General features: G+C 47.6%; 1 protein-coding gene across 2 annotated transcripts in view; it reads left to right on the forward strand.

The window, feature by feature from the left end:
* CDCP1 (CUB domain containing protein 1) overlaps positions 1–22,936 on the forward strand; it is a 79,185-nt gene that overhangs the window by 47,098 nt on the left and 9,151 nt on the right. For both annotated transcript variants that reach the window (XM_060204853.1, XM_060204852.1), the window contains exons 4-5: positions 17,913–18,134; positions 19,491–19,871. In XM_060204853.1, coding sequence (XP_060060836.1) covers positions 17,913–18,134; positions 19,491–19,871 — 603 coding nt within the window. The remainder of the gene's footprint in view (positions 1–17,912; positions 18,135–19,490; positions 19,872–22,936) is intronic.

Below are 22,936 nucleotides of genomic sequence, written 5' to 3' on the forward strand. Positions count from 1 at the left end.
AACAGTAACACAAAAGAAGATTCTTATTTTATTCCTTTTGTAAAATATTTTATTTATGTATTTATTGGATAGATGCAGAGAGACATCGAGAGGGATGGGGAAGACAGCAAGGAAGACAGAGACACCTACAGCCCTGCCCATCACTTATAAAGCTTTCCCCCTGCAAGTGGGGACTGGGGGCTTGAACCCGGGTCCTTGTGCCCTATATATAACATGTGCACTCAGCCAGGTGTACCATCACCCGGCCCCGTCTTACTTTATTGCTCAGTTTCCTGTACTCGCTCATTTGCAACACGTTCAGGCTTCCACAGATCCAATGGCACTAATTTTACAGGGCAGCCTTCCCCCACACCCCAGAGTCCTTTACTTTGGTGCAGCACGCCAGCTCCAGTCCAAGTTCTGCTCTGTGTTTTCCCTTCTGATCTTGTTTTTCAACTTCTGCCTATGAGTGAGATCATCCCATATTCATCCTGCTCTTTCTGGCAGATCTCACCTCACAGGATTCCTTCAAGCTCTATACAAGAGGAGGTAAAGAAGGTGAAATCACCATTTTTCATAGCTGAGTAGTATTCCACTATCTATATAGACCACAACTTACTCAGCCACTCATCTGTTGTTGGACACCTGGGTTGAGAAGGCAGTCTTTTACCCAAAGAGGCTTGAGAGCCAGAGGCACCCTCCAATGGCACTTGGGCAAGTAGACAGGGCACAGTGTGGGAAGCCGAAGGGGCCTCCCAGGAGAGTGTCTGCTTAGGAAGCAGGCTGGGGAGAACCCCAGAAGTGACAGTGGAGCCGCCAGGCCATCTCCAGTCAGAGTGTGGCTGCTGCAGTAAGGAGACTGAGCCAGAGCCCGGCAGGACCGAGCTCCAGGCCAGCACAGCACTCAGCCCCCAGCCCTGCCCTCTGCCTCAGCAGAGTGGGGCTGAGCTCACAGTAGGGGCTTTCAGTGTGGGCAGTAGGCAGATGTTGCCTTGAACCTGACTTCCGAAGCCCGTGTTGGGGTGGGGGGGTAGCTCCTTGGGTAGCTCCTGGAGCAGGTGCTTAGCCAAGTGCCTGGCCCAAGTTTGATCCTGGCCCCCACCGCACTGATGCAAGCTTTGGTGCTGGTATCTCTTTCATTCTCTCAGCCTTTCTGCCTCTCTTCTCTCTTAGTGATGGTAACAAAAGTCATTTTTTTAAGATTTTTTTTTAAATATTTAAATATTCCCTTTTGTTGCCCTTGCTATTTTAGTGTTGTGGTTATTATTGTTGTTATTGATGTCATCATTGTTGGACAGGACAGAGAGAAATGGAGAGAGGAGGGGAAGACAGAGGGGGAGAGAAAGACAGACACCTGCAGACCTGCTTCACCACTTGTGAAGCGACTCCCCTGCAGGTGGGGAGCCGGGGGCTCGAACCAGGATCCTTATGCTTTGTGCCGGTCCTTGCGCTTTGTGCCACCTGCGCTTAACCCGCTGCGCTACCCCCCCGACTCCCACAAGAGTCATTTTTTAATCCCTACCACTAACCTTCTCTCTATGTTGCTGGAAAAAAAAGAAAGATAGGTTCAAATTGGACCCAGAGACCTCCTTCAAGGAGGATCTGTCCATAGATATCTTGTGTCTTCTTCTTTTTTTTTCAATATTCGTTCTTTCCTTCATTTTACTCACAAGAACGAGAAGCCCACACACTGTGTAACTGCATCACACACAGCACTAGGGTCCCTGTACCTTACCCACTGCCCCACCTCCCTGTCACCATCCTCTGTCTTGTGAAGCGACCCGCCAGTACATGAGGAGCCGGGGGCTCAAACCAGGATTCTTGTGAGGATCCTTGCACTACATGCACTTAACCTGGTGCACCACCACCTGGCCACGTCCTCTGTCTTAAGACGAGTGGTGTATGGGCTTCTCAGGACCCAGGAATGAGTGACACGGCCACTCGTGACAGTGTGTGTGAGCACTGGGCATGCTCTGTGCAAGCCAGGGCTTCGGTGCCCGTGGGGGTTCTGTGACTGTTCTCTCGCTTCCTTCTCCGCTGGTAGGGAGCTAGCACATCGCAGTGGGCGCTCTCACCGCAGACTACAAAACCATTTGGATTCCCTTGGAATTTCATCAGATGGATTGAGTTTGAGAGAGCTCCTCTGTTACCCCATGCAGTCTATTTCTTTATTTTTTTATTAGTGATTTAATGATGATGAGCAAGATTGTAAGATAACGGGCACAGTTCCACACAGTTCCCACCACCAGATTCCATGTCCCACCACCTCCACTGGAAGCTTCCCTGTTCTTTATCCCTCTGGGAGTCTGGACCCAAATTCTTTATGGGGAGCAGAAGGTGGGGGTTCTGGCTTCTGTCACTGCTTCTCTGCTGGACATGGGTGTTGGCAGGTGGATCCACACCCCCAGCCTGTGTCTGTCTGTCCCTAGTGGGGCAGGGCTCTGGGGGGGGGGGGGGTTCCAGGACACATGGGTGAGCAGTCTGTTTCTTTTTCACAAAATAATTTCTAGAAGATGAGTGCCCCAGCTGGCAGTGGTCACCTAGCTTAGTAGCAGTAGTCTGTCTGTTGTTTGCTCTGCCTTCAGCTCCTGGAAGCTGAGTCTCGTTGCTCTGGAAAGACCAGGCTGGTGTCTTCAGAAGCTGTGGTTGTGATAAGCTCGATGGACAGTGGCGTCCCCTGTGCTCCCTGTCCATTACCCACTCCTGCGCACAGGGTCACGAGGTCACGATGCTCCTTCTTCTCCTCCTTCTCCTTCTTCTTCTTCTTCTTCTTTTTGCCTCCAGGGTTATTGCTGGGGCTCAGTGCTAGCAACACAAATCCACTGCTTCTGGAGACCATTTTCTTCCCTTTTGTTACCCTTGGTTTTTTTTTTTTTTATCATTGTTGTGGTTGTTATTATTGTTGTTGCTGTTGCTGTCGTTGCACAGGACAGAGAGAAATGGAGGGAGGAAGGGAAGACAGAGAGAGGGAGAGAAAGACAGACACCTGCAGACCTGCTTCACCGCCTGTGAAGCCACAACCCTGCAGGTGGGGAGCCGGGGGCTCGAACCGGGATCCTTATGCCGGTCCTTGTGCTTCACACCACGTGTGCTTATTCTTCTTCTTTTTTAAAATTTATTTATTCTTTTATTTATTTATTATTTTTACCAGAGCCCTGCTCAGCTCTGGCTTATGGTGGGACAGGGGATTGAACCTGGGACTTTGAAGCCTCAGGCAAGAGAGTCTCTTTGCATAACACTATGCTATCTACCCTCCACCACAAGGCACTTCCTGTTGAACTTTCACAAACACCAGGAGGTACCTGGGCCTGTTAGCAGGGTGTTTTCTTTTTTTTTTTCATTGTCATTTTATTTATTTATTTATTTATTTTTAGTACTATTTTTTTATTGGGGAAGTAATGTTTTACATTCAACAGTAAATACAGTAGTTTGTACATGCATAACATTCCACAGTTTCCCACATAACAATACAAAACCCCCACTAGGTCCTCTGAATCCTTCTTGGACCTGTATTCTCCCCCACCCACCCACTCCAGAGTCTTTTACTTTGGTGCGATATTCTGCCAATTCCAGTTCAGGTTCTACTTGTGTTTTCTTTTCTGATCTTGTTTTTCAACTTCTGCCTGAGAGTGAGATCATCCCATATTCATCCTTCTGTTTCTGACTTATTTCACTCAACATGATTTTTTCAAGGTCCATCCAAGATCGGCTGAAAACGGTGAAGTCGCCATTTTTTACAGCTGAGTAGTATTCCATTGTGTATCTAGACCACAACTTGCTCAGCCACTCATCTGTTGTTGGACATCTGGGTTGCTTCCAGGTTTTGGCTATTACAAATTGTGCTGCCAAGAACATATGTGTACACAGATCTTTTTGGACGGGTGTGTTGGGTTCCTTAGGATCTATCCCCAGGAGAGGAATAGCAGGATCATAGGGCAGGTCCATTTCTAGCCTTCTGAGAGTTCTCCAGACTGTTCTCCACAGAGGTTGGACCAATTGACATTCCCACCAGCAGTGCAGGAGGGTTCCTTTGACCCCACACCCTCTCCAGCATTTGCTGCTGTTCCCTTTTCTGATGTATGACATTCTCACAGGAGAGAAGTGGTATCCCATTGTTGTCTTTATTTGCATTTCTCTGACTATCAGAGACTTGGAGCATTTTTCATGTGTTTCTCGGCCTTTTGGATCTCTTCTGTGGTGAATATTCTGTCCATGTCCTCCCTCCATTTTTGGATGGGGTTATTTGTTGTCTTGTTGTTGAGTTTGGCAAGCTCTTTATATATGTTGGTTATTAAACTCTTGTCTTATGTATGGCATGTAAAGATCTTCTCCCGTTCTGTGAGGGGTCTTGGTTTGGCTAGTGGTTTATTTTGCTGTGAAGAAGCTTTTTAATTTGATGTAGTCCCATAGGTTTATACTTGCCTTAGTCTTCTTTGTAATTGGATTCGTTTCATTGAAGATGTCTTTGAAATTTATGCGGAAAAGAGTTCTGCCAATATTTTCTTCTAAGTATCGGATAGTTTGTGGTCTAACATCCAAGTCCTTGATCCACTTGGAATTTACTTTTGTATCTGGTGAAATACAGAGGTTCAGTTTCATTCTTCTGCATGTTTCAACCCATTGTTTCCAACACCATTTGTTGAAGAGACTCTGCTTTCCCCATTTAATAATCTGGGCACCTTTGTCAAAGGTTAGATGTCCATAGGAGTGGGGGCTCACTTCTGGGCTCTCAGTTCTATTCCACTGGTCAGTTTGTCTATTCATGTTTCAGTACCAAGCAGTTTTGATGACAATGGCCCTATAATACAATTTGAGATCTGAGAGTGTGATGCCTCCAATTCTGTTCTTTTTTCTCAAGATTGTTTTGGCAATTCTAGGTCTTTTCTGGTTCCAGATAAACATTTGTAGCATTTGCTCTATTCTTCTAAAAAATGTGCTTGGGATCTTGATGGGGATAGCATTAAATTTGTAGACGGTTCTGGGTAGTATATTCATTTTGATGATGTTAATTCTACCAACCCATGAACATGGAATATCTTTCCACTTCTTTGTGTCTTTTTCAGTTTCCTTCAGTAGTGACTCATAATTTTCAGTATACAAGTCTTTCACTTCTTTGGTTAGGTTTACTCCTAGATATTTTATTGTTTTTGTTGCTATAGTAGAAGGAATTGATTTCTGGATTTCAATTTCTTCTAGCTTAGTGTTTGCATGGAGGAATGCCAAGGACTTTTGACTGTTAATTTTGTAGCCTGACACCTTACTGTATTTCTTGATGATTTCCAAAAGCTTCTTGCTGGATTCCTTAGGTTTTTCCATGTACACTATCATGTCATCTGCAAATAGGGAGAGTTTGACTTCTTCTCTTCCAATCTGTATCCCTTTAATTCCTTGCTCCTGCCTGATTGCTATGGCAAGAACTTCCAATACTATGTTGAATAGTAATGGTGATAGTGGGCAGCCCTGTCTAGTACCTGATCTGAGGGGAAAAGCTTTCATTTTTCATCATTGAGTATGATGTTGGCTGTAGATTTGCTATATATAGACTCCACTATCCTGAGGAATTTTCCATCTATTCCCATTTTTTGTAGTGTTTGGATCATAAAGGGATGTTGGATTTTGTCAAAGGCTTTCTCTGCATCTGTTGATATGACCATGTGGTTTTGGTCTTGCTTTTATTGATGTGTTGGATCACGTTGATTGATTTATGCATATTAAACCAACCTTCATGCCTAGGATAAACCCCACTTGGTCATGATGAACAATCTTTTGAATATACTGCTGTATCCGGTTGGCTAGAATTTTGTTCAGTATTTTCGCATCTATGTTCATCAGAGATATTGGTCTGTAGTTTTCTTTTTTGGTTGTGTCCCTGTCTGCTTTTGGTATCAGGGTGATGTTGGCTTCATAGAAACTGGCAGGGAGTATTCCAGTGTCTTCAATCTTCTGGAAGACTTTTAAAAGTAGAGGTATTAGTTCTTCTTTGAAGGTTTTGTAGAATTCATTTGTAAAACCATCTGGTCCAGGACTTTTATTTTTGGGGAGATTTTTGATAACTGTTTCAATTTCATTAGCTGTGATGGGCCTGTTCATGTTATCCACTCCCTCTTTACTTAGTTTTGGAAGTTGGTAGGTATCTAGGAAATCGTCCATTTCTTCCAGGTTCTCTAGCTTGGTGGCATATAGTTGTTCATAGAAGCCTCACATGGTGTGTTGAATTTCTGTGGTGTCTGTTGTGATATCTCCTCTTTCATTTACTATCCGATTTATTTGGGTCTTCTCCCTTTTTTTTTTTTTTTTTTTTTTGTGTGTGTGTGTGAGTCTGGCTAAAGGTTTGTTGATTTTGTTTACTCTTTCGAAGAACCAAAATTTACTTTCGTTGATCTTTTGTATGGTTTTCTTATTCTCAGTGTTATTTATTTCTGCCCCAACTTTAGTGATTTCTGTCCTTCTGGTTGCTTTAGGGTTCCTTTGTTGTTCTTCTTCTAGGTCTTTAAGATGTGCAATCAGGCTGTTTATTTGTGCTTTTCTTGTTTCCTAATGTGTGCTTGTATAGCTATGAACTTCCCTCTCAGTACTGCCTTAGCTGTGTCCCAAATATTTTGATAGCTTGTGTCTTCATTTTCATTGAACTCTTGAAACATTTTGATTTCTTCCTTGATTTCCCCTTTGACCCAGAGGTTGTTAAGAAGTATACTGTTGAGCTTCCACATTTTGGCACTGTTACTAATCTTTTGTTGATTGTTAAGTGTTAGTTTAATTCCATTGTGGTCTGAGAAGATGCTTGGGATGATTTCAATGCTCTTGAATTGGCTGATGCTGTCTTTGTGGACTAACATATGCTCTATCCTTGAGAATGACCCATGTGGATTTGAGTAAAATGTGTATTCCAGTTTCTTGGGATGAATGACTCTGAAAATGTCCAATAGTTCTAGTTTATCTATCTCTCTATTTAGCTCCCTTATGTCTTTATTGATTTTCTGCCTGGATGATCTGTCAAGTTGAGTGAGTGGGGTGCAGAAGTCCCCTACTATGACTGTGTTGCTGTTAATATATTGCTGTAGCTCTTTCAGTAGACGTTTGATGTATTTAGATGGCTTCTCATTGGGTGCATAGACGTTAATAATTGTTAAGTCCTCTTGATTGACTGATCCTCTGAGCATTAAGTAGTGTCCATTCCTATCTTTTTTAATCTTTTCTACTTTAAAGTCTATCATGTCAGATATGAGAATAGCCTTTTTTGTGGGCCATTGGCTTGTATGATAGTTTTCCATCCTTTCACTTTAAGTCTGTGTTTGTCTTGTTGAGTTAGGTGGGTTTCCTGTAGACAGCATATTGTTGGGTTGTATTTTCTGATCCATCTTCCTACTCTGTGTCTTTTAATAGGTGAATGCAGGCCATTGACATTTATTGATATCAAAGATTGAAAATATTTTAATGCCATTCTTGTAGAGTTTTAGAGTGTTCTGATATATGTCCTATTTATGATAGTCTGACTGTTTATAGAAGACCTTTCAGAACTTCTTTCAGGGCAGGCTTGGTGATGGTTGATTCCTTCAACTGTTGCTTGTCTGAGAAGATTTTGATGCCTCCATCTAGTCTGAATGACAGTCTAGCAGGATATAGTATTCTTGGTTGAAAGCCTTTCTCATTGAGCACTCCACAGATATCTTGCCATTCTCTTCTGGCCTGTAGTATTTGTGTGGAGAAGTCTGCTGCTAATCTTATGGGATTTTCTGTAGGTGACTCTTTGTTTTTTCTCTTGCAGCCTTCAGGATCCTTTCTTTAGCCTTATTCCTTTCCATTCTAAATATGATGTGTCTTGATGTCTTTAAGTCTGGGTTAATTCTGTTTGGGACCCTCTGGGGTCTTGAATCTTTATGTTTTTGATGTTGTCTAGACTAGAGAAGTTTTTAGCTATTATGGCCTGAAGAACGCTTTCTTCCTCTTCCTCTCTTTCTTCCTCTGGTAAGTCAATAATGCATATGTTGTTTCTTTTGAAGTCATCCCACAGGTCTCTGTTGTTGTTTTCAGCATCTCTTAATCTCTTTTTGAGATCTCTTACTTCTTTTTTGGTTGTCTCTAATTCGTCCTCAATCTTGCTAATTCTGTCTTCAGCCTCATTGATTCTATTCTCTCTGCCCTCTACTGTTTTCTGGAGTTCATCTATTTTGTTTCCCTGTTCTGATACTGTTTTAGCTTGTTCAGCTAGTTGTGTTCTTAGCTCAGCTATTTCAGCTTTCAGCTCTCTAATAACCTTGAGAAAAGTGTTTTCTTCCAGAGTCTCATTTGTTTTTCCTGTATTTCTGATTACAATTCTTTCAAACTCTTTACTAACTCCGGTGATTATTTCCTTAGCTAATGTTTGGATGTTGACCTCGTTATTTTGTGCTTCACCCTTTGGGGGGCTTTTAGCTGGACTGTTGTCCTGGTTCGTTTCTCCAATATTTCTTCTTTTTGGTATACCCATTTTATATATTATGTTATGAGTTCCCTCTCTTAGTACTTTTCAAATTACTGATCACTATTTCCTGGATTGACTTTGTGTCTAAGTAAGGTAATTAAAGGGTTCACAGTGGTGGAAGTTAACAGTTGTTTCAATAGTATTTTAATCCCAGAGTTGGAGCTCAGTGATTTAAAAGCCTCTTTTTTTTTTTCCTTCTCTGTAGGCTATGGGAGCCTGAGGGCTTCTAAACTATAAGTAGGCTTCTTAGCTTAATCACTGACTCCTGACCAAGAGATAAGGCAGGGTGTGGCAGAGATAATCCAGTGGTTATGCAAAGAGACTTTCACAGCCCCACAGAGGTATAGGTCTTCTCCTGAGTTTCCTGGTTAGATCTCTGTCCCCCGGTGTCCCTCCCTGCCGCTGCTCCAGATTCTGAGGGTAGTAGCAATGGAGACTCAGAGTTGCACTTGGTGAGTCTCAGGGGAGTCCTCTCCTCCCTTCAGCCGTCCCCTTGTTGGTGGAGCAGACTGGAGGTGGTGTCTCCACTGATAAACTGCCGGACTGTTACCAGCCACTTAGTCTCTCCTTAGGCTCCGCTCTGTCACCAGCCACGTGTGTTTGCACTCACCAGTGATTTGGTGGGTTCCTGTAGTCGTTCTAGTCCTGTCTTGTTGTGGTCCCAGGTGGTCTCCTGTGGTGTTCCTAGTTGATCCGGGAGAGGAGAGGAGAGGAGAGGAGAGGAGAGGAGAGGAGAGGAGAGGAGAGGAGAGGAGAGGAGAGGAGAGGAGAGGAGGGAAACAGATCTGCTGCTGCTCGTAGCCCCGCCTCCGGAAGTCCCCCTCAGCTGGGTGTTTTCTTGGCTGCTGCTGCTGCTGCTGCTGCTGCTGTCCATATGGTAGCTCCTGCTCTGTTAGTCTTAAATTTGTCTTGGTGGACTAGACACCAAGGGTGCCTTCCATCTTGTTCCTCTGGGGCCTATTCTCGTTGTTAAGGATGAAATCTCTCCTTACAGAGACTGCGGAAATGTGCAGGGGCCTTTATAAGACTTCAGTCAGTAACTACTCTCTCCAGCAGTTCCCACTGTCAATGTTTATCACATAGCGAGAGGCTTTCTTTCTCTCTCTGTCTCTGTCTCTCTCTGTCTCTCCGTGTGTGTGTGTGTGTGTATGTGTGTGTGTGTGTGTGTGTGTAGTGATCTTTGAAACTCTAGGCTCACATCTTTCATACATGCCAGGAACATCAAAAGTGCTGTGAAGGAATACAGGCTCTCTGGTGGCAGCGGCAGCAATCCACTAAATAACAACTCTTCTCATTAGCTGAGTCACTCAGACATTCTCCATGTCGTCCGCTTCTCGGCCCTAAGACGGCCACAGTCCCGCGGAGCCCAGCTCCCCGCTGCGGGCGTGAGCTAAGACAGGGCTCAGAGCTTTCTCCACTGCACCACCCCCGGACCACATGAGTTCCTTTCTCCTGAACAAATATCCTGTGTAGACTCAGGAGCAAGGTGCGTCTGCATGTTAGGGGAGGGGAAACACGTCCATTCCGCTTTGCCTGCTAAAGCCATCTGTGTAAACAGCCCTCGGCAGCATTTCTGTTCATGCTGTGTGTCTGCCACCACCTTGGGTCAGCGTGAGATCCAGCCAGAAGCAGCATGGGACGGGGCTGTGCAGTGACTGACACTGGGAGCATCCGTGCAGACCAGACGGGAGGAGGCAGCAGGTTCCTGCAGAGAGCAGGGACTCCCCACCTGGGAGGTCTGGCTTGCCCCCACGCCGCCAGGCTCAGGGTTGGTTTTTCTCCACTGAGAACACTCTCAGGTGATTCTGTGGAGCAGTAGGCAACAGATTGGACTTCTAATTACATACTCTTTTTTTTTCCCAGTTTATTTTGAAAATTTATTTATTCATTTATTATTGGATAGAGACAGAGAGAAATTGAGAAGGGAGGGGAGATTAAGAGGGAGAGAGATACCTGAAGCCTTGAACCTGGGTCTTTGTGAACTGAAATGCAGGCACTTAACCTAGTGTGCCACCGCATGGCCCAGGTTTTTTTTTTTTTAATAGCCTCTTTTTAAAAAAAAAAAAATTCTTATCATCTTTATTTGTTTATTGGAGAGAGACAGCCAGAAATTGAAAGGGAAGGCCGTGATAGAGAGACAGAGAGACACCTGCAGCCCTGCTTCCCGCTCACAAAGTTTCCTCCCTGCGTGTGGGGACCAGAGGCTCGAATCCAGGTCCTCGTGCACTGTAACATGTGCTCTCAACCAGGTGCGCCACCACCCGGCCCCTAATTACACTCTGTTGTAGTTCAACTCCTGGGCGTCTCCCCATTGTCCACCTGGTCATTATACAGTAAGTGTCAAAGGAAAAGTAAACTGTTCAATCACAGTGATAAGGGCTGGCAGCACTGTCCAATCGCAGTCCATTTCACAGGCACGAGAACGATCACAGATCTTCTTCTAGCGTTTGTCCTTCTTCCGTAGCCAGTCACCAGCGTCAGGTTGAGCCTGATGTAAAGTTTCGAGACCTCCTTTGAATCTGGAGAGGTGGCAGTCGTTGACTATGTGGGTCATAGTCTGTCTGGAGCTGCAGGGGCAGTTCGGGTCGTCTCTGGCTCCCCAGCGATGGAACATAGCGGCGCACCGGCCATGGCCTGTTCGATAGCGATTGAGGAGGGCCCAGTCATAACGTGCCAGGTCAAAGCCGGGTTGACGCTCTCAGGGGTCTGTGATGAGGTGTTTGTTCTTGACCTCAGCTGACTGCCAACTCTGTTTCCAAGAGTCTGGAACAGAGAAGTTCAGTGTAGGCGTAGGAGACCAGATTGGATGACGAGACATCAAGCGTTGGACAGGGTGGGCGAAGATATCCGCGTAGATTGGCAGGTCGGGTCGAGCAAAGACGTGGGAAATGAACTTAGATGATGCCGCATCCCGACGAATATCTGGCGGGGCGATGTTGCTAAGAACTGGCAGCCATGGAACCGGGGTGGAACGGATGGTTCCAGAAATGATCCTCATGGAGGAATATAATTTGGAATCGACCAAGTGGACATGGGGGCTACGGAACCATCCTGGGGCACAGTATTCTGCAGTGGAATAGCATAATGCCAGAGAGGATGATCGCAGTGTGGAAGCGCTCGCGCCCCATGAGGAGCTGGCCAGTCTTGCAATGATGTGATTCCTCGCACCCACCTTTGCTGCAGTTTTTATGAGATGTTCGTGAAATGACAGGGTGCGATCGAGAGTAACGCCAAGATAGACTGGCTGGGCTTCATGCCGGATTCTCGTATCACCAAGCTGCACATTAAGCTCACGCGAGGCCGAGGCATGGTGTAGATGGAAAACAGATGATACCGTTTTTGCAGTGCTAGGGATTAGTCGCCATTTTTTACAGTAATCAGATCACAGTGATAAGGGCTGGCAGCACTGTCCAATCGCAGTCCGTTTCACAGGCACGAGAACGATCACAGTGATATGGGCTGGCAGCACTGGGTGGTGGTGAGATGCCACACAGTGGAGCCTTCATGCCCGATGGTGGAAGTGTAAGATGGCACAGTGCCTCGCTGAACTCTCTGGCAGCTAAACATACAGCTAGCTGTGTTCCAGGAATTGTAGTTCAAGCTATTTGTTCAGGAGAAAGGAAACCATGTGGTCTGGGAGGTGGTGCAGTGGACTGACTCTCAAGCGTGATGTCCTGAGTTCAGTCCCTGGCAGCACGTGTACCAGAGTGATGTCTGGTTCTTTCTCTCTCTCTCTCTCTTTCTTCCTATCTTTCTTATCGATGAATAATAAATCTTTTTTTAAAAAAAGATTTTTTTTTTTAAAGGAGAAAGGTAGCTATTATCTGCTCAAACTTTTGTCAGAGAATGTGGACAACAGCGTTACTCATGGAGGCCAAAACTGAAGACAACCACCAACGGGAGACCAGGGAGACAGATGTAGAATGTGGATTCTGCGGAGTGCTACTAAGCAATAATAAGGGAAATGATATCCATAACACGGATACTCTTAAAAAAAAAAAAAAACAGCCAGAATCAGAAGAGCACGTGCCGTTTGATTCTGTTTTCATGAGGTTTCAGGACAGGCCGAGCTCTGCCATGGCAGAGATCAGGAAGTGGGGAGAGAATAAGGCACCGAAACATCTCGCATTAGGGGGGAGAGGGTGTCTTCCGGATCTTATTTTGAATGATAGCAAAATAGGAAAGTGTAACAGTCAAGACTCCTCAAACTGACCGTGTGTGACCTGTGTGTGTTATCACATGTAAAGTGTACACCAAGGAGGTCAAGAGGTCACCTTGGAGGCAGTGCAGTGGGTAAAGTGTTGGACCCTCAGTCTTTTTGTGTTCGTGATTAAATAATGATGAACAAGATTGTAAGATCACAGGGATACAGTTCCACACAGTTCCTACCACCAGAGTTCCCTGTCACATCTCCTCCACTGGAAGTTTCCCTGTTCTTTTTTTTTTGGGGGGGGGGTAATTATCTTTATTTCTTGGATAGAGACAGCCAGAAATCAAGAGGGTAGGGGAAGATAGAGAGGGAGAGAGACAGACAGACACCTTTTGCCTTGCTTCGCCATTCTCAAAGCTCTCCCCCTACAGGTGGGGGCTGGGGGCTTGAACCCAGGTCCTTGCCTGTTGTAACATGTGCGCTCAATCAGATGGACCATCACCCAGCCCCAAAACATCCCTATTCTTTAGCTCTCTGGGAGTATGGACCGAAATTCTTTACGGGGTACAGAAGGTGGAAGGTCTAGCCTCTGTAACTACTTGACTGCACATGTTGCAGGGCACAAGGACCCGGGTTCGAGCCCCTGGTCCCTACCTGCAGGGGAAAAGCTTTGTAAGTGGTGAAGCAGAGCTGTAGGTGTCTCTCTCTCCCTCTCTAGCTCCCATTTCCTTGTTGATTTCTGGCTGTCTCTACCCAATAAATAAATTAAGATAATTTTTCAAATGATTTTTTAAATATTTATTTATTCCCTTTTGTTGCCCTTGTTGTTCTGTTGTTGTAGTTATTATTGTTGTTGTCGTTAGATAGGACAGAGAGAAATGGAGAGAGGAGGGGAAGACCGAGAAGGGGAGAAAAAGACAGACACCTGCAGACCTGCTTCACCGCCTGTGAAGTGACTCCTCTGCAGGTGGGGAGCCGGGGCTCGAACCAGGATCCTTACACTGGTCCTTGCACTTCACACCATGTGCATTTAACCCTCTGCGCTACTGCCCGACTCCCTCAAATAATTTCTTTTCTTATGTATTTATTAATGAGAAACATAGGAAGAGAGAGGGTCAGATCACCCTGGTACATGTTCTGCTGGGGATTGGACTCAAGACCTCATGCTTGACAGTCCACTGCTTTAGCCACTGTGCCACCTCCCGGACCACCCTCAAATAATTTTTAAAGAGAGGACTAGAAAATAAATCAAGAGAAAGACCAGTGAGATAGTACAGCAGTAGTGCATAGGACTTGTGTGACAGAGGCCCCAGGTTCAATCCCCACTATGACCAACAGCCAGAGCAAAGCACTACTCTGATATTAAAAAATAAAAATTGGGCGGGTAGAAATCAAGAGAAGGTATATCAGATAGTTAAGAGAGTCCCAAGAACAGGTCCTCTGCAAATATTTCATGAGCTGGTTGTTGAAGCAGACCAGGTCTGACTAATGTGTTGTTTGCAAAGCACATGAAGGGACAACTTCACTCCCGTCTGGGAACCAAATGGCAGCTAGCACGTGGCACTTTTTCCAGTGGCCAAGTCACCTGTAAGTTGGCCAGGGAAAGACCAAGCTCAGGGCTTCGGGACTTTGTGTCCCCGCTGCGGCCCCCAGTCTGGAGCAGAGCAAGCTGGGACCCCAGGAAGCAGTGAGCGTCTCGGGAACGGCACGGGCCTTGCTGTCGGCAAGACGTGCACGTGAACCCGGTCCTGGCACATCCCGGCGTCAGCTTCCCTGTCTGAAAATGGGGCTGACCACTTCCGCTGTCCTCTTTTGCATTTTTTGTCCTCGAACCTTCACTGTCCTTTTTGGGAGAAGGCCAGACTTGAAGGCGTGGCCCACTGTGCGCTTCACTTGTTGGAACTTTTCTCAAGACCAGTGTCAGACAAAGCTGCTCCTGTATCTCTGAATGAAAACGTGAGCTCCAAGCCTGTAGCCAGTTCACAGCGGACATCAGGTGAATGAGGAACACGCCTTGTTATTCTGACTCTTGAGAGGTGGGCCTCATTTGCAGCTGCAGTGTAAGTTAGCCTAGACTACGAGGCATGCCCTCACTCCGTGCTATCATGAGGGCTGAGAGCCAGGCTGGATGCCATCCGCCCCGTGCCAGGGGTGCCAGTGCGGCTTATGTAAAGCCATCAAGTCCTTGTTCTGGTGGGAAAGACAGACCAGCAATCACAAAGTAACGCTTTACCCACTGCGTACCGCTCGGCTTCCCTCTCAAACCATGGTGCAACTTTAGCAACATTTTTAAGAGCATAAATCCCAGGGCTGGGGAGACAGCACGGTGCTTCTGCAAAAGACTCTCCTGCCTGAGGCTCTGAGGTCCCAGGTTCAGTCCCCAGCACCGCCATCAGCCAGAGCTGAGCGGGGCTCTGGTCTTTCTCTCCAGGACTAGGCATTGCCGCACCTTGAAGGCGTGGTTAAGCACACACGTTACAGTGCGCAAAGCCCCCGGTCCCCACCTGCAGGGGGAAAGCTTTGCAAGTGGTGAAGCAGGGCAGCAGGTGTGTCTCTGCCTCCCTATCTCCCCTCTCGATTTCTGGCTGTCTCTGTCCAATAAATAAAGATAATTTTTAAAAAATTAGGTTAGGTTATTTTTTTAATGTTTTATTTATAAAAAGGAAACATTGAGGGGGTCAGGCGGTAGCACAGCGGGTTAAGCGCAGGTGCCGCAAAGCGCAAGGACGGGTGTAAGGATCCCGGTTCGAGCCCCCGGCTCCCCACCTGCAGGAGGGGTCGCTTCACAGGCGGTGAAGCACGTCTGCAGGTGTCTGTCTTTCTCTCCCCCTCTCTGTCTTCCCCTCCTCTCTCCATTTCTCTCTGTCCTGTCCAACAACAAATGACATCAACAATAATAATAATAACCACAACAAGGCTACAACAAGGGCAACAAAAGGGGAAAAAATGGCTTCCAGGAGCGGTGGATTCATGGTGCAGGCACTGAGCCCCAGCAATAACCCTGGAGGCAAAAAAAAAAAAACATTGACTAAACCATAGGATAAGAGGGGTACATTTCCACACAATTCCCACCACCAGAACTCTGTATCCCATCCCCTCCCCTGATAGCTTTCCTATTCTTTATCCCTCTGGGAGTACGGACCCAGGGTCATTGTGGGATGCAGAAGGTGGAAGGTCTGGCTTCTGTCATTGCTTCCCCGCTGAATATGGGCATTGACAGGTGGATCCACACTCCCAGCCTGTCTCTCAATTTCCCTAGTGGGGCAGGGATCTGGAGAAGCGGAGCTCCAGGACACATTGGTGGGGTCGTCTGTCCAAGGAGTCTGGTCAGAATTATGCTGGCATCTGGAACCTGGTGGTTGAAAAGAGAGTTCACATACAAAACCAAACAAATTGTTGACCAATCATGAACCTAAAAGCTGGAATCGTGCAGATGAAGAGTTGGAGGGTCCTCCATTTTGTAGATAGCTAGTAGGCATATTTTAGTTAAATTCCAAAGGGCCTGTGGCTATACTAGTTTTTTTTTTTTTTTTCTTTTTCCCCTGAGCCTGACATCTTGATATGCAGGTGGATCCAAGTTATTGTCTGGGGAGATAATGTCATGGCTGGGAAAAGGACCAGAAAACTGGATCAGGGAAGAGAGTAGCTCCCTAATATGGGAAAGGTGTATAAATATTGTTGACTGTAAACCCCATTGATTTGATGTGATCTGGGCCCCATATTCAGATTAGGAGCCTATGTGACCTCTGCATCCCTGTAGATCTGAGCTCACATTCTGTGGTCATGAGCAGGAACGTTCCAAGCTGCCCCAATATCAGGACCCATCTTCCTCAGGTGGAGCATAGAGTCTGTTGTCCAGCCTCCCTTCAGAGGATGGAACATTCTCTACCATTGTTGATCCAAGTTGAGGGCAAGGTCATATGGGGGCCCACAAAGGGGTCTATTTTGTTGTTCCTGATAGGAATGACCGGTAACAATGGAGAGAGGGGTTTATTTGAGGTCTAGGCCCATCATGTCTGTTTGGGAATCTCAGGACTCCCTGAATAGAGCCCCAGCTGATGGAGTGGCCTGATAGTGACTAAAGAGTCATCATTAAAGTCTGCCAGTGTCTTGCCCTTATTCAGCTTTTGTTGTCCTTGCTTTGATGAGGTTAGCTTTGGAGCGAGTGAGAGAATTGTAATAGGAAGTAGGTGAGGAGGGTGTCTAAGTCTAAGTAGACACTATTTCATTATGAACTTTATATTGACTCACTGCAGACTATTGTGTATTTTTGCTTTCAGTTATATATATTTTGCCCTAATTTATGGATACATGTGAGCATATGCTCTGTCTTATGGGACCTGGTCTATATCTAGGTTTTGGGACTTTGTTAGGCAGTGAACTTCCTGGAATGTGTTCCCTCTGCGCTGTCTCCCCAGCCCTGTTTACTGCCCATACGGTCACAGGTATTCAGGCTTTTGTTTTCATGTGAATGTAGTGAATGTAATGAGTGATGCTGGTCCTCTGTCCACTCACTGCTGTCAGCCACTGAGGCTAACAGATCTTTTCAAAGGAAACAAGTGGATGGAAGAAAGAAGCTCCTGGGGGCCAGGCAGTGGCACACCTAGTTAAGTGGTCGCATCACAGCGCACAAGAACCTGGGTTCAGGCCCCTGGTCCCCACCTGCTGGGGGAAAGCTTTGCAAGTGGTGAAGCAGAGCTGCAGGTGTCTCTCTGTCTCTCTCCCTCTCTATCTTTCCCTACCCTCTCAATTTCTCTCTGTCTTTATCCAATAAATAAATATAATAAAATACTATTCAAATTGGGGCCAGGTGGTGGCACACCTGGTTGAGCAGACATGTTATAACGTTCAAGGACCTGGATTCATGCCCCGGTCGCCACCTGCAGGGGGGGATCATCGTGAGCAGTGAAGCAGGGCTGCAGGTGTCTCTCTGTCTCTCTCCCTCTCTATCTTCCCCTTGCCTCTTGATTTCTGGCTGTCTCTACCCACTAAATAAAGATGATAAAAATAATAAAATACTGTTCAAATTACCAAAAAAAAAAAAAAACCGTTTGTAAAATGGTACAAGACAAAGTCAAAGGTGAATATGAAATACTGGACACACAGGCGTTTCAGTTGCTGGGAAGAGCCGTGAGGAATCTGACGGAGGGGGCACTGTTAGTCAGGGGGGTGGGAATTCGGCCACTATTTTTCTTTCTAAATTCCACTTCAGGCTATTGGAAATTGACCTTAATGATCCAAAAGGTGGGGGGGGGCATCTCCTGGCCGTGAGAGGCTGAGTGCTCCTCCCCCACTCACCGCTGTCCGTTGCCTGGGTTCCAGATAGAACCTACGTGGTGGACCTCAGCAAGGAGCGGACCCTGTTCATCACCATCGAGCCCCAGGCCCCCAGAGTGAGCCGCAAGTTTGTCCCTGGCTGTTTCGTGTGTCTGGAGTCCCGGACCTGCAGCACCAACGTCACCCTGACCCCGGGCTCCTTGCACAAGCTGTCCTTTCTCTGTGACGACCTGACTCGCCTGTGGGTGGTTGCTGAGAAAACCCTAGGTAAGCCTGTGCCCGGCCAGCAGGTCCTCCTCCCTGCTCGGCCTTCTGAGCTGGGAAGCGGGGGGGGGGGGGGTTCCGGTGGCTCATAAACAGTGTCGTCTGGCCTGTCGCCTGCAGCTGGGAGAGAAGTCACGCATTGCCATGCACTAGGTCCCAGGCTGGAGCCCTGGCGCCACATCCAGATCCAAGTGGCAAGAGGGGAGGCTCCATGGGTAGTGGAGAAATGCTGTGTGTGTGTGTGTGTGTGTGTGTGTGTGTGTCCGTATGTCCATCAGAAACAAAAATAATGAAAAAGTGGCTCTGGGAGCAGTGGAAAGACACATATGCTAGGTCCCTTCACCATAAAAATAGGTGCGGGCCAGGTGGTGGTGCACCTGGCTAAATGCACATAGCACTACGCATAAGGACTCGTGCAAGGATCCGGGTTCGAGACCCCACTCCCCATCTGCAGGGGGAATGCTTCACAAGCAGTGAAGTATGTCTGCAGATGTCTCTCTGTTTCCCCTCCACTCTCAATTTCTGTCTGTCCTAGCCAATGAAATGGAAAAGAAAAAAAAAATGGCCTCCAAGAGCAGTGGATTCCTAGTGCCGGCACTGCACCTCAGAGATAACCCTGGAAGAAAAAAAAAAATTTTTAAATAAATAGACATTTGATCAATGGTTGCCAGGTGAATCGATAGCTGGGTGACAGAGCGGTAGCCTCCCGCACAGTGAGCAGAGACAGCCAAGGGGCAGCCCAGCCAGGGAGAGACACAACCCCTGGCGAGAGCAGCCACAACTGGAGTGGAAAGGTCGACCCCCCCCCCCCCCGGTCCTTCCTCTGTCTCCTCTGCCCAGCCCACCAGCCCCTTCCTCAGAATCCCTCCCCACCCTTTCCTGAGCACCTTGCCCCCTCTCGTGGGCATCTGAGCCTTGCGACGGAGAACACCACTCGTCCAGCTGCTCTGTCCTGCTCGTGGACGGCCATGCGGTCCCCTCCCTCTGGGCCCTCTGCCGGCTGCAGTGGGTGCACACAGCAGGTGCAGCGCCCAGGCCACCCCACCAGGACGCAGCAGCTATGCTGTCCCCGAGCCACCCAGCCTTGCCACTGCACAGACAGGGTGTGGGCGGGAGAGAAGCTGACCTGGGGGCGCACAGAGCAGAGAGAGCTTTCACAGACGGGACAGACAACAGCACCCTCCCCCAGCTCTCCCAGAGGCCAGGCTGCCTGTTCAGTGAACAGAGGGGCAGCCCGGAGTGGAGGGCAGGGTGGGAGAGGAGAGACTGGAGGCAAGGCAGGGGGAGGGAGCCCTCAGGGCCAGGGAGGGGGCCCCTCCAGCCTCTCCCTGCACGGGTAACGCGGCCTCTCGCTCGCAGACTGCACGGAGTCCCGCTTCTGCTACAAGAGGTCCCACTCGCTCCTGGTGCCTGAGGAAGTCCTCCAGCTGCCCTTGCAGCTGCATGACTTCTCCTGGAAGCTGCTGGTACCCAAGGACAGGATGAGCCTGGCCCTGGTGCCGGCCCAGAAGCTGCAGCAGCACACACAAGAGCGGCCCTGCAACACCAGCTTCAGCTACCTCGTGTCTGGAAGCAGACCCAGCCAGGACCTGTACTTGGGCGCCTTCTGCCCTGGGGGCTCCATCGAGCAGATCCAAGTAAAGCACAACGCCTGCGTGACCCTCCGTACCTACTCCCCCAGCTTCCAGCAAGAGGTCGGCACGCAGGGCCTGACCGTATCTTTCCTACCATACTTCAAAGGTAAGGAATCCTCCCCAACCCCACCCTAGACCCTCAGGCTGTCCTTGTGTGGACATCTGTCTTCCTTAAGTTTCAGTGTGACTGAACGTAAGAAATGCAGCGGGCCAAGAAATGCAGTGGGTTCACCAGTGAACCAGAAATTTCTGACAGGGGAAAGTGATGGTTTGTAGATAGCAGAACAGGAAGTCGGGTTCAAGAAGTTTTGTTTATTTTTTAATAATGGTGAACAAGACTGTAAGATCACAGGGGGATAATTCCACACATTTCCCATCACCAGAGTTCTGTGTCCCATCCCCTTCATTGGAAGCTTCCCTGTTCTTTATCCCTCTGGGAGGATGGACCCAGGATCTTTATGGGGAGCAGAAGGTGGGAGGTCTGGCTTCTGTCATTGCTTCTCTGCTGGACATAGGTGTTGGTAGGTGGATCCACACCCCCAGCCTGTCTCTGTCTGTCCCTAGTGGGGCAGGGAGGGCTCTGGGGAGGGGAGGCTCCAGGACACATGGGTGAGGGCGTCTGCCCGGGGAGGTCAGGGTGGCATCATGGTAGCATCTGCAACTTGGAGGCTAAAAGTCAGATGTTTTTAGAAACAGGCTGGGTAGGGGTCTGTTGGTGCACCTGATTGAGGGCACACATCACAATGCACAAGGACCCAGGTTCAAGGAAATTTCTTTCTGGGGAGTCTTTGAAAAGAAGCCATTTCCTCAGCGGTGCAGAGCAGTGGGGTTCTGTCTTACCCAGAGGTAAGAAATCAGTTCAGCAGGGGGTCGGGCAGTAGCGCAGCGGGTTAAGCGCATGTGACATGAAGCGCAAGGACTGGCGTTAAGGATCCTGGTTCGAGCCCCTGGCTCCCCACCTGCAGGGGAGTCGTTTCACAGGCTATGAAGTGGGTCTGCAGGTGTCTATCTTTCTCTCCCCCTCTCTGTCTTCCCGTCCTCTCTCCATTTCTCTCTGTCTTATCCAACAACAACAATAGTAGTAACTACAACAAAAAAGCAACTAGGACAACAAAAGAGAATAAATAAATAAATATTTTTTAAAAATCAGTTCAGTAACATCTCAGAGAGACCTTCAGCCTCATATGCTCTAGAAGTCATCCCAGCACTGTCTCTGGCACAGAAATCAATATGAACTCAGCCCCGCCAGGGAGCAGGGTATGAAGTTAGCTCTGGAGAAGGATGGCTGGAAGGAAGCTGAGTTGGCCACCAATCTGGAAAACTGGCCTGTTTGGAGTTAGTTTTCTTTTTCTCAATTGATCTGATACTTTATCTGGCCAAGACTCTACTCTTGTGCTGACTGAAGCAGTGGTCACTGTCTACAGGGGCAATTTAAGTTAAAGAGGGGTCCAGGAAATATCCTACCCATCAGATCACATGCTTTACCAGGCTTAAGGACCCGGGTTCGAGCCCAGTCACCACCTGGTAGCACCATGGACAGAGCTGGTGATGGTGAAACAGTGTTGTGGTGTCTCTCCTCTTCTTCTGTCTGAAGTCAAAGGGATGAAAAAGGGGGCCTGGGCAGTGGAACACCCATTAGGCATACATTTTACCATCTACAAGGACCTGGGTTCAAGCCTCCACTAAGCCACCAGCAAGGGGTACCTTCAGGTACCAAAGAGCAGAGCTGCAGATGTCTGTCCTCTCCCTCTCCCTCTCCCTCTCCGTCTCTGTCTCTCTCACCCTACATCAAAAGAGAAGGGAAAAGGGAAAAAATGCCCCCTGGGAGCAATGGAATCATCCTGCAGACACCAAGCCACAGCAACATGAAGAAGTGGGGGCCAGAGGCGGCATGACTGGTCAAGCACACACATTAACATACGCAAGGACCCAGGTTTGAGCCCCCACCCCCCAGATGCGGCATGACTGGTCAAGCACACACATTAACATATGCAAGGACCCAGGTTTGAGCCCCCACCCCCCAGAGGCGGCATGACTGGTCAAGCACACACATTAACATACGCAAGGACCCAGGTTTGAGCCCCCACCCACACCTTCATGAACTGTGAAGCAGGTCGGCGGTGTCTGTCTTTCTGTCTCCCTCCCTTCTCTATTCCTCTCTGTCCTGTTAAATTTTTAAAAATGGAAAAAATGAGGGAGCCGGGCGGTGGCGCAGCGGGTTAAGTGCACGTGGCATGAAGCACGAGGACCGGAGTAAGGATCCCGGTTCGAGCCCCCGGCTCCCCACCTGCAGGGGAGTCGCTTCACAGGTGGTGAAGCAGGTCTGCAGGTGTCTGTCTTTCTCTCCCCCTCTCTGTCTTCCCCTCCTCTCTCCATTTCTCTCTGTCCTATCCAACAACGACGACATCAATAATGACTACAACAATAAAACAAGGACAACAAAAGGGAATAAGTAAATAAATATTTTAAAAAATTAAAAAAAAAGAAAGAGAAAAAATATTTTAAAAAATGATGGGGGTCGGGTGGTAGCAAAGAGAGTTAAGCGCAGGTGGCGCAAATCACAAGGACCGGCGTAAGGATCCCGGTTCGAGCCCCCGGCTCCCCACCTGCAGGGGAGTCGCTTCACAGGCGGTGAAGCAGGTCTGCAGGTGTCTGTCTTTCTCTCCCCCTCTCTGTCTTCCCATCCTCTCTCCATTTCTCTCTGTCCTATCCAACAACAATGACAGCAAATAACAATAATAACAACAACAATGATGATAAACAACAAGAGCAACAAAAGGGGGAAATATTATAAAAATATGAATGAAAGGGGCTGGGTGTAGCACACCTGGTTGAGCGCACGTTACATTGCACAGGACCCAGGTTCGAGTCCCCAGTCCCTACCTGTTGGGGGAAAACTTCATGAGTGGTGAAGCTGGGCTGCAGGTGTTTCTCTGTCTCTCTCCCTCTCTATCTCCCTCTACCATCTTGATTTCTGATTGTCTCTATCCAATAAATAAAGATAATTTTTTAAAAAAAACTTTTAAAATAATAATAAATTTTAAAAGAAAGAATGAAAAAATCAGCCCAGGAGCAATGAAACCCTAAATGTGCAAGCTTCAGTTCCATAAAAATAGACTGACTGATTGATCGATTGATTGATTATATAGGTAGGTAGATAAATAGATAGGT

This window comes from Erinaceus europaeus, chromosome 12 (assembly GCF_950295315.1).
Source record: "Erinaceus europaeus chromosome 12, mEriEur2.1, whole genome shotgun sequence".
In the NCBI taxonomy this organism is placed as follows: domain Eukaryota; kingdom Metazoa; phylum Chordata; class Mammalia; order Eulipotyphla; family Erinaceidae; genus Erinaceus; species Erinaceus europaeus.